At 35.7% G+C, this 15,290-nt stretch overlaps 1 protein-coding gene across 3 annotated transcripts in view; it reads left to right on the plus strand.

The window, feature by feature from the left end:
- AEBP2 (AE binding protein 2) overlaps positions 1-14,032 on the plus strand; it is a 53,521-nt gene extending 39,489 nt beyond the window's left edge. Inside the window, exons 6-9 of one of the 3 annotated variants that reach the window (XM_072874477.1) lie at positions 6,195-6,262; positions 9,631-9,744; positions 10,007-10,073; positions 11,404-14,032. In XM_072874477.1, coding sequence (XP_072730578.1) covers positions 6,195-6,262; positions 9,631-9,744; positions 10,007-10,061 — 237 coding nt within the window. In that variant the 3' untranslated portion in view covers positions 10,062-10,073; positions 11,404-14,032. Of the gene's footprint in view, positions 1-1,089; positions 1,193-6,194; positions 6,263-9,630; positions 9,745-10,006; positions 10,074-11,403 lie in introns of those variants that run through there. The other 2 variants (XM_072874486.1, XM_072874493.1) reach the window with 2 other exon arrangements.
- Positions 14,033-15,290: the final 1,258 nt, after the last annotated feature.

Raw genomic sequence — 15,290 nt, forward strand, 5'->3', positions numbered from 1 at the left:
TTGTGGGAGAGGTTGTACCAGTGGCAGAACTGTTCTAAGATTCCAGCCCTGTGCTGCATTTTGCTACCCTATTTTAGTGTGCTGCTACAGTTGTGTGGGGTTGTGCTGGACATCAGCTATATTGATGAGACTCAGCCTAAAATCTGCTTTAAAAAGAAAAGGTAGAATGGAAGCAATCTTGTGGATGTACACTGTTATACTGAGCTAATGGTCAACTCAGATGCAAATACATTTTGCCTAACTTAAAAGCACTAGGACACTGAATTTGATGACTGCTAAATAGCATAATATGGTTTGTGTGGTCCACCTTCAGATTAAGAAAAAATGTGTAATTATCAGGGGCATTTAATGTGAAAGGTGAGAAATATGAAGATAAAATTGTTTTCCTGTCTGAAAACTGACATAAATGGTGTAGGTTTTGTTTTTTTATGCAGCATAAGAATAATGTCAGCACAATGCAGTGTTTTACAGGATGGATATCCTAGTGAAAAATTACTAATGTGAAGAATTTCTAAGCAGTCACTGTAGATACCTTTCATCTCCTATGAAAAGGCACTCCTTTTATTTTTTTATGTATATATATATTTTTTTAAACCCATCTCTTTCTTTATAGATATGGAAAGCTGTAGAATGCAGTTATCAATAAAGCCTTTTCGAAGAAATGCTTTTGCCATCCAGAATTCACCTCTGACTTTATGAATTTCTTTTTTTCCTGCTTAGCTTTTTTTATTGGAGTCAAATTCTTGGTACTTTGATTCTCTGAATTGTCAGATGGAAAAGTTCAAGCATTTCCATTTAACCTAAAGAGTAGATATTACACTGATTAAAAAAAAGCTGCTTATAGGTTACCCTAGCCTCCACTCCTCCCACCCCCTCCCATCTTCTTGAAATGGCTAGAATTAATTCTCTAAAATATTTGAATACTAAACTGTTTCACTGTTTTTTAGCTTCTTTAGATATTTCAGTTCAGCGATCACATGTATTGATACTAGTTACATGTGTTTTGAAATCTTAAAACTTCGAAACACAGTAGGTGAATAAAGTAAGATGCATACCAATTCATAGGCTGAAATTTTTTTCTTTTTCCAGAAGAGGTCAGCAGAACTCCATTTCTGATTTGAGACAACATTGATGCACATTTCCTTCACAGAGATAAATTCAAATTAAATTTCCCTTTTGTTTCTGGGACACTGCATGAAATTTAGAGAATATAGTATGAGTTTTTTCAAATAAAGCTGTATTGAGCATACATCTACTGGCTGAATTATATTTTTAAATGAAAAACTTAAATGGACTTAAGTTCTTTACAAAACAATTTTAAGTCTTCAGAGCATCATTATTGCAGACATGCTAGATTTCTTCCATTTCAGTTGCAACTTTTGCTGACTTGACCATAAAGCTCTGATTACTAGTGTCAAAATAGCAAATAATTTTTTTTCAATTGTTTTTTTTGCAAAATTTTTGCAACTTTGCATTTGTCTGTATCATAGCTGTGTTTCTGACTCTAGCCTGCCTAGGATATGCTAAAATTTTAATTGCACTAATTGTGATAAAAGTGGATACTTTTAATACCTTTTATAAAAACTTCTTTAAATTTGACAATTTCAAAATATATGTGGGAAAAAAGCAATGGAAGCTATAGATGCCAGATTTCTGTTGTCTCTTAACAGAAAGCTAACATACTACTTTTAAACAAAAATAGGCTTGTTCCATATGTGGAGAGAAGATCTTTCATCTCAGTCAAAAGCAAGTGAATTGCTCAGATTTTGAGTATTATTTAGTAGGGACAAGGTAAGCCAATGATATGGGGAAAAAGTCTGCAAAATTCACACTGGGTACAAGTATATCTCTGTGTGAAAGCATCCTAGCTACAACTTTCATAGCTTTCATGTATTAGATATGATTAGCTCTTTTGTTTATGAAAAATTATTTTTTTTTTTTAATTTTCTACTGCCAGAAGTTACTTTCTCCTCCTATTAAACTTCTGTGGGTGTGTGAAAGTTGGTTCAAGCCCTTAGTTTAGCACTGATTGCTTGAAGATGTTGCTAGAGCTGTAGAATAAGAGAATGGTACACTTGCAGTGGTATAATTCAAGCAGTACTTGAATTGCCCTAGATTTTGTATGCTGAATCTTTTTTACACATCGGTGGGGTTTTTTTTGAGTTTTTTACAAATAACTCTTTTCAGTGTGGTGATGGTAAGACAGTAGAGTTGTAAATGTTGTACTGCATATTCCTGAAAACAAGAAATTGTTAATGCCAGAGTTTGTACTTTTTTTTTTTTCCTCTTGGAGAATTCAGGTGATGATATTGGGTGGTTCTCACAGAAATCTATGAGGTTCTGGAATCACCATATATTATAGTGTAAATCCCTGTAGAAGCAGTGCTACTGATCATTTGATAGAGGGACAGCAACACCAGCTTTAACTAGTACTTAGATGTAATATGCATCTGTGACTTGTGTATTCTGCATGGTTTAGTAGTACATATTCTTCAAGTTTTAGATAGGATGAAGAGCAGTTTGTGGAGAATAACTTCTTCCTTCTAACTCAGGTGTAGCTAGTTTATTGTGTCCAAATGCTAACATTTTAAAATGTCACCTGTAAACTTTTCAGTATGTGATATCCATGATGCTTGCTTTACATGAGAGAACGTATGTGTCTCCTTAAAACTTGAAGGTTGAGAATGAACTGGACTATACAAGAAAATGTATGGTTTTGAATGGGAAAGCTGATGAGAACTGAGTTTTATTTGCCCTGTAAAGTGAGCTTTGATTTATCTTTATTTGGTTCCAGACTCAGGTGCTCCAGGCTACAGCAAAGAAACTGAGTTTGCAGAAGAAGGGGCTGTGTTCTAGGCAAAGGCTAAAACTTAAAGTTGGAAGGGATTGGAGAAGTGCTTTCTTTCTAATCTTTCTAAATGTTTATTTAAAAAGAAGTCAGTTTTCATCCCTGCTCCAAATTTAGCAAAAGGATGTATCCTGTTGTGGGTGTGGCTTGAGGCTTATGAGGAAAAGTCTTAGCGATGTTTCGCATGCCTAAATTGAAGAACCTTATAGTATTCTTTGATACAAGAGTCAATTAAACTTTGTCTAATTGGCAAAGACTACTAGAAAAAGGATTTTTACTGTCATTTGTTTACAGTGTCCCACTATGACATCCTATTGCAGTTCGTACAGGGAGCATTCCTTCAATTTATCTTGAATTGCCTGATATCAAAAGCAGATTTTCTCACTCTGCCTTCCAGTCCCATTTCCAGATGCATTGTTTTTCATCTGAATTTCCAATTCAGATGAAACTCCAATTCATCTGAATTTCCAATCCTGAATTCCAGTAGAATATATATTAAATGAGAGATAGTAAAACTGGGGCTAACTAATGGGAACCTCCTCCTTTTGGAAGAATTGTGCATTACTGTACTTTGCTTCTCTAGCCTTAGGCCATTGGAAGGCCTTTTCCATATCTCATGACCACTTGCTTTAAAACCCCTCAGTGTGAGACTTCAATATTTTTTAGAAACTCAGTATCTCAAACACTGTGTTGGGTTGACTGTGGCTGGATGCTAGGTGTCCACCAAAGCTGCTCTATCACCTCCCCTCCTCAACTGGACAGGGGAGAGAAAATATGATGAAAGGCTTGTGGGTTGAGATAAGGACAGGGAGAGATCACTCACCAATTACAGTCATGGGCAAAACAGACTCGACTCGGGGAAATTAATTTAATTTCTTGCCAATTAAATCAGAGTAGGGTAATGAGAAATAAAACCAAATCTTAAAACACCTTCCCCCCCACCTGTCTCTTCTTCCTGGGGTCAACTTCATTACCGATTTCTCTACGTCCTTCCTCCCGCCAGCAGTGCAGGGGGATGGTGAATGGGGGTTGTGGTCAGTTCATCACATGTTGTCTCTGCTGCTCCTTCCTCCTCACACTCTTTCCCTGCTCCAGGGTGGGGTCCCTCCCACGGGAGACAGTCCTCCACGAACTTCTCCAACATGAGTGCTTCCCATGGGCTGCAGTTCTTCATGAACTGCTCCAGCGTGGGCCCTTTCCACAGGGTGCAGTCCTTCAAGAACAGACTGCTCCAGCGTGGGTCCCCCACAGGGTCGCAAGTCCTGCCAGGAAACCTGCTCCAGCGTGGGCTTCTCTCTCCATGGGTCCACAGGTCCTGCCAGGAGCCCGCTCCAGTGCAGGCTCTCCATGGAGTCACAGCATCTTTCGGGCACATCCATCTGCTCTGGCGTGAGGTCCTCTGCAGGCTGCAGGTGGATATCTGCTCCACTGTTAACCTCTGTGGGCTGCAGGGGGACAGCCTGCCTCACCATGGTCTTCACCACAGGCTGCAGGAGAATCTCTGCTCCAGTGCCTGGAGCACCTCTTTCCCCTCCTTCTTCACTGACCTTGGTGTCTGCAGGGTTGTTGCTCTCACATATTCTCAATCCTCTCTTCCAGCTGCTGTTGCGCAGCAATTTTCCCCCTTAAATATGTTAATCACAGAGGCACTACCACTGTTGCTGACTGGCTCTGCCTTGGCCAGCAGCGGGTCCGTCTTGGAGCCAGCTGGCATTGGCTCTGTCAGATGTAGGGGAAGCTTCTGGCAGCTCCTCACAGAAACCACCCCTGTAAGCCCCCCCGCTACCAAAACCTTGCCATGCAAACTCAGTATTCCAGTTCCCATCTATAAGCGTATTGATACCTTCAGATATGTCAAATATATCTGTATTGATAATCTGGCTGTTAAATCCATGGACGCTTCTCTCTGCATAATTTTTGTTTAGAAGATCACTGCATAGTTGTAAAAATAAAACTTTAAACAAATTTGTGACTTACTTGAAATGTCATGACTAAGTTTAGTTTACTATAGTATTTAGTTGTGGGAAATTGCTTTGGTTGATGCAGATTATGGACTTCGGTATTTAAGTTCCGTATGCTACATTTTAATTCAGCCTTTTTCATAAAGATCACTTGCCACCCTTCTGTATTTCTGTGCTTTAAAAGTTCTCTAGTAAACTTTTTGGAGTTCACAGTATCTGCAGTGGCTATGTATAAAATCTTTCAAAGATTTAATAAGCATTTTATGCTCAGAGGTGTAGAAGGTGGGCGAATTGGTGTTTGAAGCAAATAGGAAAAACTGTATGAAGTATTGTGACATGTAGTAAAGGCGAAGCTGAGGGTAAATCAGTAGAAGAGGAAGCAAACAGATTTTCCCTGTTTTTCTGGATACCATAAATTTTTGGGATACCTTTTGAATGCGGGTGTTAAAAATATATATTTGTACCTGAATTAACAGATTTCTTTTTTATACTTTCTGTGTGTGTATTTCTAACTTTATCTCGGCTAAAGGTGGGAATCTAGGGTCCTGCACCTAAAAACTTTATTCTCTGTGAGAGTATCTTATGTGCTGGTCTACTCTGAGCTAGTATGAGAAACTATAAGAAAGGAGTTCTCACTTCTTGTCTAGGACCTTACCGGTGGAGTACATATGTTCTGCTTAAACTCTATCAATTGTCAACAAGTCTTTGACATGTCATTTGATTTGTCATTCATATAACAGTAGTGGCGAGTGTACTCTCTACAGTGTTAAGGGTCCCCGTTACGTATGCATTAATCTCTGTAAGCCTGTGAGTTCTTCCAAGTAGCCTTTGCCATTGCCTCACTCAGTGCCTGGTTTAGGTACTGAAAAGGAATGAGTAAAGGTTATCTAGGAAGTTATACTTACCATCTGTCCAGATGTCAAAGCATTTGTGAGAGAAGATTTTATTCTTATACTATGCTATAATTAAACCATAAGCTGTATCAGTTTCTTGCATCTTCCGTAGACATCTTATGGAACAACATGGGCATATTTGTAGAGCAATGTATGTTCTTCAAAGCTTTTGGAGTGGCTGCTTAAAAATGTGAACTATTTTAAAAGAAAGAAGACTACTTACGGGATGGGTTTTTTGTTGTTTTGTGTGTGGGGTTTTTTTTTTTTTCAGGGACCACTCAGTAGACAAATGTTAAAGGAAAGTATTAAACTTTGCCAAGAATGGCTTGAGTAGTGATATGTACATTCTACCTATATGTAGAATTAATACAACTTTCAAAGTGTAAAACAGTTTGCCTTTTATGAATGTCCACTTGAACATGGGGAACAACAGTTTTTGAGCAGAAAATCTGCAGATTTGGTTTTAATTATGATTTATGTAATTATTATCAGGTAATAGCTAAAAGAAAAGAAGATTCTGGAAAAATAAAACTCTTGCTTCATTGGACACCAGAGGACATGTGAGTATATTGCTAGTGATATGATATAGGATTTAAATGGGGAAGGATTTACAGTGGAGTAAATGAACTGTCTGTCACTAAATTATGTTATGCCTTTGAATATTTAAATTAAAGTTCATGTTTTCAAAAACGCTTTTTAAAAAGTAATTTAGAAGTTTAAAAAATAAGAAGCAATGCTTTAATTGATTTTTACTTTAGCTTTCAAGTCTTTAGGCTCTGATACCAGTTTAGGTAAACTTGAAGCTGTATTTTTGATGCATTTTGCCACTAGGGGTATTAATAAGAAGGTCATCTAGTTATTGAATGGGGAGTTCAGGTTGGTTTTGCCAGCCATATACATAAGGAAATTTATCACTGAGACAATTTCGTTTTACCCACTGATTCATCATAATCCTAAAATACTTTTAGGTACTGAAAAATGTACAATCATCAGTGTAACAGTAGAACTACAAGAATCTTTGCCTAGGTGCCACAATTTAACAGTATAATAACCACAGTTGGCCCTTTAAGGTATCCATCTCGTATTGCTGCTTCTTTGGATTCTCTCACTGAAGCTTGGAATAATCTTCCAGTGTGCTTGGCTGCTTTTTTCTCTTGTTTTTTCAAAGTTCACCAAAGATGGTGATGCAAAGCCTTAGGATAACAGAAATTTACCTTTGCTTTGGTGAAGTGGTTTAAATTACTCAGTTTTGTAGTGTCCTAAATTAGTCATGTGCAGTAGTGTGAACTTGGCAGTGTGACTCTATTATAACTTTTATTTGCAGAGGACTTGGGTTGCTGGTAACTTATCTGCAGCAATGTTTGGCATTTTGGCGCATTTGTAAATTGTCTGCAGCTTTTGCCACTCATTACAGCACTTGTGGACTGCAAACTTCAATTCACCTTGGAAGAGAGTAACTAAAGTATTCTAGTAAAAAGTGTAGTTTTTTGCTTCCTTCTAGGACAGCTTGTGATACTATATCTAACAGCATTCTGAAATTATTAAAATATTACAGATAAAGACAGTTAATTGCATTTTAAGAAAAAGCATTAAAAAGGCATGTAACACTGAGAACATGAAAAGTAAATTAAAAAAAGTACTTTTTTTCTAATACAGAGTTGAATGAGTTTTTTGCTTATGCAGATTAATACAATATTAGAATCTCTGCATTGGAGAAGACAAGTTATTCAGTAATGTTAAGACATCCCTGACTGAATGTAGATTTGGTTGGTTAGGTCAAAGGAATGAGGTGTTTTATATTGATATTTCTTGCATCTTGGTTGGGTTAGGTGCAGAGTATATTTCCTGCACGGAATGATGTAGTTTTGCATTACTGAGTATTTGGTAGATTAAATTTCATCTTGATTATTACAGTTAAGAACAGCAACTGCAAGCTATCATGGCTCATGTCAGCCATCTGTCTTAAACAGTGAATGTACTCACATTTTAGAAAAGTTGAATGCACTCATGATGATTATTTTCCATTGTGCTGAGCTGTTCATCAGCCTTTCAGATGAAGCTAGTAATAATGATTTAATTTTTTCTGCTCTGAGTCATCTTGAGAAACTGTTAAACTGCTCCAGGTTCTCTGTACATTAAGTATTTTTTCAGGAAAAATAAATACTAGTCTTTAACCTGTTTCCTATAAAGAGGGAAATAATTTTAAAAAAATTTTTTTGAGCAGGAATTTATTCTTTGTGCCACTGATTCTTTCCTAGCTTAGTGAGTTGTCTTTATATATATTTCAAGTAGTCTCTGCATGTGAAAAGTTTTCTTACTTGCTCTTTTTATTGTTTTGCATCTTCAGTGTATAGTTTCTACTAAAAATGTCTTTCAAATGTTGCTAAAAGTCTTACGATGTTTTTTTACCTTTCATGATCTGTATTAAACCTTAGTAGATATTTAGATTGTCTCCTGGGTGTCCCCCGACACCCCCCCCTTTTCTTTCTTTTTTTTTTTTCCACTTTCATCTGAAAAGGGAAAAGTATCATTGGAGAAACTCCTTTTCCTACTGGGGTAGAAGTTCTCTGTTTCATTTCATTTTTTGGATGGCTTACCCAAAAAATTGAATTACAGCTAACTTTCAATGCTGAAAAATAGAGATTCAGTTTAATAATTTGTAAAAGTCTGTAATATTGCATATAGCTTTGGTCAGAGAAAGAACTGTTTCATTTAGATAGTCTTAAATGTTGGGTTTCTCAATTTGAAACTTATTTAAAAATGTTAGAATTCTGAATTACAAACTTAAACTTTTTTTCCCCAACCTGAAATTAATTTTTGGCTTCTAGGTCATGTTAAAAAAAAATAAATCACTCTATGTGGGCTGAAAATAATCTCAGGGGGTTTTTGAGTGTGGGTTTTTGGTTGTTGGGGCTTTTTTTTTTCTGTTCTTTTTGGAGGGTTGTCTGTCTGGTGGTGTTCTTCCCCGCCTAGTAGTGGAAGCAAAATGGATCACTTGTTTGTTCTGCACAGCCTTGGTCAATGCTAACTTTTGGAAGGAGGCAGGAAAGCAGGTTTTCATTAAGATACTGATGACCTCTGCAAGCCCAGCACCTCTCTTAACAATGAAAGCCTCAGCAGGGCCTTAAAAACCCAGTGTGCTTTTAGTAAAAGAAGCAATAATGCAGTAGGCCACTCTGAAGTAGGTGTGTTTTGATTTCAAAGAATTTAAGTACAAATAGATCAATTGTATGTTATCTCCAGCCATCTTCCCCAAGTTTCACTGCAAGTGGCATTGAAGCAACAATTCCCTTTAATGTATAAAGACCAAGTTTTATTCCATCTCACAACGAGAACTGTTACATAGCTGAAATATTTTGTGGTGATTGCCTGGATTTCCTCAGGAGATAATCAAACAATTAACTTCAGCAAAGTTGGAGCATTTTGCCATTGAAAGCTTTGAACTTGGAGCAAGCAAATTAGTGTAACTTGAAGCTTAGTGCTTGCAGTATATTCTGGCCTTTACTTAGCTTTTTGACAGCATCACAGAATTGACAGCCCAGTAAAATATTTTCAAAGATCTGTGGGGTTTTTTTTTGGGTGGTGGTGGTGGGTTTTTTTTGTTGTTGTTTTTTCTGCTACCCATTTTGACATTATATTGTTAAAATGGAGAATGTAGGGCCATTATCATTGTATGTTTGGTTTAGTATTCTTCTGGAATAATCTAAATTGTTTAGTATATTTTTCACACTGAGAACTTGAAAAACTTTGATGTATAATGTGTAAAGATTGGCTGTCTTTTCCTCACTCCAGTGAAGATGCTTTTTAACCAGTGAAATGTGAAGATTACTTTAAAAAACTTCATATGTACTAGTTTACTGCATAATTTTATGGTAAGAAAAAAGGTTGATCTTTTTTGAATATTTTTATTTTATTTATTTATTCATAGTCTGCCTGATGTGTGGGTAAATGAAAGTGAGCGACATCAGTTAAAAACTAAAGTAGTTCATTTATCAAAACTACCAAAAGATACTGCCTTGCTTCTGGACCCAAACATATACAGGTAATGTCCTAATTTTGAAACTTTCTTTACTTAAATATAGTCTTAAGCCTCACTTAACTTTTAGACGTTGGAAAATCAGGATTGCTAATGCATTATACACCAGACCAGGGAGCCTCGATCCTGTCAGCGTCCAGGAGTTAAGTTCTGAGGTCTTAAGTTGTTTCAGAATTACTTAACTTCTTGAACTGAACTCTAGTTACTGAGAAATGGGGAATGTGTGTATTTACCAAGTGTATTTTACTTTTTTGTGCTTGGTGTACAGAAATTCTAGTAAAGGAGGTACATACAGTGGAATCCTGAAAGATCACTTCTGTTAAGATCACATACTGGTTTGTATACCAATTTTTTTAAAGTCCAAATTTATCTTTACATATTTTATATTCAACTGTAATACATGCAGTATTACCTTGAAATCCGTACTTGTATACAAGTACTATTATTTTTTAATACAAGATTATTTAGAGGGGGACAGAAGGGGACAGTACATGTTACTTGTCTTTAAGCTGCATTCACATTTGCGTTTTTAGGATTTCAGATTGGCTTCTAATCCATCTTGTTTCTAATAATTTCCTGATTCCCCCCCTCCCCCCCCTCCCTTTTATTAGTGTGCTCACATAATTGTCAGTACCCACAGTTCTGTGTGTGTACAGTTTTTAAAGGTAATCTGAAATGCTTAATTCACTCTTAAGTTTTTGAATGTCCAAAGATATATATTTATGGGTTTATATTAAAAATTCATGAAAATGGATTGGAAAGAAAAAAAGTGTTTTCTGCCATAACCAAAGTTCAGTGTTCCTATGTTTCTTCCTTAAAATCCAGTGACTTAGCATCTAAAGGAATAATGAGAACACTTATCTGAGGTCTTGATATGCAATAAGCCTTTCAGTTCACCTTTAATATTCAGTGTATTTCACTAATCAAATTAATGAAAACTTGGTTTACAATATGAAAATTAATCATCATACTATATTTGCTATCTTTGTAAATGTAAGTATTTAAAATACTTACTTTAGTATATGAATTACTGTTGTTAACAGTAAATCATAAAAATACTATGAGGAAATTGGATTGTGTTTTTTAAAACGGCTTAACACAGTGACTCTTTTATAATAATTTAGGTGTTAATCATCTTTGTATTGATTACCTTTGCAGAACTTGATAGATTAGTTTGATTTGAAAAGGAAAAAATAACCTTTTAAAATAAAAATGTAATGATGTTTGGGGTTAAGTCCTTGGAGAAAAATGAGCAACCCTTTCTACCTCTCCCAAATAAAATTAAGGTCCCCTCACATAATGATGTACTAGATTTTTAGCAGTACAGATCAGTGTGTGATTAAAAAGAACTTTGGGACCAGCTGTGGGAGATCAAAGAAATAAAGTTGAAGACCTTTGCAAGTTGAAAATCTTTGCAAGGGAAAAAAGTGGTTAAGGGAATTCAGTGACAGCTATTAATGTCATGCTAAAATGATGACTCGAATAGAAAGTTTGAAATAATTAGCTGAAATGTACGCTCATATGGGATCATCTAAAATGGCTTTCAGTTTTAATCAAATTAAATGAATGTAGATTTTATATAGTCATGATTTCATAGTATACTCTAGCTGACTCGAATTTACATCTCAGGGTCTTTATGTAAAACTGTACTATCTTCTTTTACAGAACAATGCCCCAGAAGAGGTTGAAGAGGTAAAAACCAAGCAAGTGGGGACACCTGCAGTCTTAGTCACTGACAATGGATTTAGAAATAAAGTTGCACATTAGTCCAATCCCATCCTTTTTTTTTTTTCTTAGATAAATATTTATGCTTAGTGTAAACATTCTGTGAATGAAGTTGATGCTTCGGTGGAATATATTAATATATTACTGTATATCCACATTTTCATGGAATGGTACAGTGGGAGACTGAGCAAACACTCTTCTGGCAACTTAGTGGAACAACTAAAAGGCTTTGCATGCTTGCTTCTTTAAGCTGCTTTTTTCTTTAGTGAATACAGTAGTTTATATTTGATGAAAAGAAAAAGTAACCATCACCATTTACTCACAATTCCCGGGAGAACTGTTAACAAGCTATTAGGCCTCTTGTCAATGTTAACTAAATATAACACATGCCAGACAATAAAACAGCTACCAAGGGATTATCCTCTTGCCCTTTCAGTATGGTGGATACTAATCATTCGTCACTTGTAATCTCGTGTCCTTTTGCAGATCCCTAAAATATGTTGGATTATAATGTTTAAACAAATGTTGATGGAATGCTTGTCTTTTCCGATCAACTATGAATACATATAGTACGGTTTAAAGATGTTAAGAGTGTTGCAGTATGTCTGATCCCCTTTTCAGGAGTAGTACAGTATGTTAATGAGATCTGCTTTTATGTGATCCATATCAATGGACGGTTTTTGAAAAACCTCTACTTAAGCAGTTAGTGTTATTGGTGTTTTGTTTTACTTTTTTGACCCTTTAGGATCCCCGTTCACTTGTAAAGTATACTTTTTTATTTGGCCTAATGTTTTCTAGATGTAAAGAAAATGGTATTTTTAAAAAAAAAAAATCTAGAAAATCAATCCTTTATGCACCAAAGTTGGCTTTGAAAAGGAAAGTAAAATCATTTTCTTGCTTAATAAGCAAGGAGCCATGGATTTTTTTAACTGACAAATAGAGATGTGTCTAACCTGTTAGTCTTTGTATGGAGACAAAAATGTTGCATATAGATAATAGGACATTGCTTGTAAATATTTCAGCAGATTTGTAATATATTTTTATATTATGAAATGTACTGTAGATGTTTTTCTAGAGGCATGAAAGTTAAAATGTATATATTAAGGTAGAAATAATATTGAAGGATATTGTAATTCACTAGTGCTGCCAGAAGAATTGTTTAAAAAAAAAAAAGCACCTTCCTTAACAATAAAAAAACCTTCTTTTACATACCTAAGGGACTATATACTACTGTTAATATCTGTTGTAAGAACAAAAATACATTGAACATCCTTCCCAGAAATCTTAGAGGGATGAATAGTACCCATAATTAATTCATGGCGCTCCTTTCTAATAGTGAACGTGAAATTAGTTTTTTCCTTGCTATTGGAAGGAACTAATATGTAAAATTTGTATGGATATATGCAGTCAAACTGCAGAGTTAGTCCTCCTTATTGGGGAGGAATTTACTACAGTGAAACTAATAACCAGCAGTTTTTACACTAAATTTTTATTAAATAGAATAAAACTTAAAGTAACCCTTTGGTTGCAGAAGTGAGCATATCCTAATATAATACGAATGCATTCTGCATTGATACTGACACGAGAGTCTTGCTTAGCTCCAATGGGTTAAAAATGTTACTTATATACACAAAAAATCTTATCAGACAAAATGAAGTGCAGATTAAAAGCACCACTAATATAAGATGTTCTGGAATGGTTGTTTAATAAGGGTATTATTCATAAAATCTGTAGTGATGTGACTTTATTTTTGAAAAAATGCAGTGTTTTGGTTTTTTTTTGCTTGAGCACTTCACCTACTGCTTTTTCTGTACCTATAAAGTAATCCGTAATCTTTGTTTCTTTTTTGAATTTGTTATAAAATTGCCAAATAGAAGTGTTTCAGATATAGTTTGTATTTGTATTTTTTTAATTTTATTGCTTCATGAGTTTCTTGTAAGTCATTTATAATTGACAGATGATTGTAGACCTTGCCTGAGTATTTTTTCTAATAAAACAAAGCAAACAAACCTAATTAGCTTCAAAATTGTAAGATTTCAATGAAGTTTTCAAAGATAAATATAAAAATGTCACTATCTCTATTTCCCCTGTAAGTAGTAACATGCATACCTTTACACAATTGGGAATTAATGGATTCAAGTCATGTATTGTTCATGTAAACTGTGACTTTGTTTTCTTGGGTCTGAGAAAAGTATTATCTGATATTCTCATGGTACGGCTTCTGCCTTGGAAGGAAAAATCAGTTAAAATTCAGATAATCTGTGAACAAATGGATACATTGGAATTAATTAAACATTCCATAGTAGTCAAAAGATAAGTAGATTTTTGGCAGTTTTTTACCTTGAAGTTATCAGAGTGAATTGCTAGAAGTATTTCTGCTTGCAAGTTGTTTATATTCTACAAATTATGTAATTACTTGGCAGTGTTTTGTATTTCAAAAGACAGTCATGTCTCTCTAAAGCTCTGCTTCAGTTTTTATGTGTGTCCCTGGATGAATTTCAGTTTTGTTAGAGTATCAGATACATGGAACTGGCACTTCGTGCTAGGAGGCATTGGTCACTTTGTTCTGAAAAAATCTTATTGCTCATATTGTTGTTCTTGAAAAGTGTTAATGAAATAATTGGCTCCTCCCCTTTGCAGTAGTTTCATGTGCTTTCTTTTGGGATTTGACTTAGAGGTTTCCTCCTGTCTTTCTCAATAATATTTTTTTTAAATAGATTTTTCCAAATACCTACAGAATGCATTCCCTCTCAGCTGGAGTGTTTATTTTATTTGTAGAGAAATGTCACCAAGACAAACCTGTAGTTATTTTACCCTTCATTGTAGTCTGTTTCCAGACTGCTTTAATGAGTAACTATATAAATATCCTAAACTTATACTTTTTTGCTTAGAGGTTCTGTATTATCTTTAGCACATTACAGAAGGTGAGCAAAAAGAAGATGACTAATTTTACAGTTAAAGTTAAATCATGGCAAAATACACTGGAGTGTGTACTCCATGAGGAGAGGCTGAGGGAGCTGGACAAGTTCAGCCTGGAAAAGAGAAGGCTTTGGGGGAACCTAGCAGCAGCTTGCCAGTACCTAAGAAGTTACCAAGAAGGTGGAGCCAAGCTCACTTAACGCTGCACAGCAGGAGAGTGAAGTCAGTGGTCATAAATTGAAATGGGACTTTTTTTTCACTGTGAGGATAGTCAAGTGTTGGAAGAGATTACTCCCAGAGATCCCAGAAATCTCTGTCCTTGATGGGTTTTCAAGATCCAGACAAAGCCCTGAGTCACCTGGTCTGGATTTAGTGTTGCACTGAGCAGGAGATTGGACCAGATGCTTTTTTGGAAGTCCCTCCCAACATGTATTATTCTGTGTTTCTGTGATTCGGCAGTAAGTAGGCTTTCTCTTCCAGTCCACATGCTCAGGAAGACATCAGCTATGTTTAGATCACATTAGCAAGCTGTTCATATGTTCATAGATCATGGTGAGAGTTGGAGCTGTTTGAATTGAAGACCGATCAGCTGTGGCAGTAACTTGGATCTGGGGCTTTAGTCTGTTTGTTTTAGCCTACTCTATGCTTGAACTACACTGGCACTACCATCTTAAGGTAGATGCTGATGCTTGAGGATCTGGGTCAGAAAAGGGCATGGGATGGTATGTTTACTCCCCTGCTGTCAGATGACACCAGCAAGGGTTTTCAGAAATCTCAAATGTGTTTGTGGGTATCTTGGGTTATCTTACTTCTGGGACACCTTTAAAGAGGAAGTACCAAATCAAGCTCTTTGAAAGTTACACTTTTCAGAAGTTGCAGTGCACCCAAATAGCTGTGCCCAAAATCAC

This window comes from Ciconia boyciana, chromosome 1 (assembly GCF_034638445.1).
Source record: "Ciconia boyciana chromosome 1, ASM3463844v1, whole genome shotgun sequence".
Lineage (NCBI taxonomy): Eukaryota > Metazoa > Chordata > Aves > Ciconiiformes > Ciconiidae > Ciconia > Ciconia boyciana.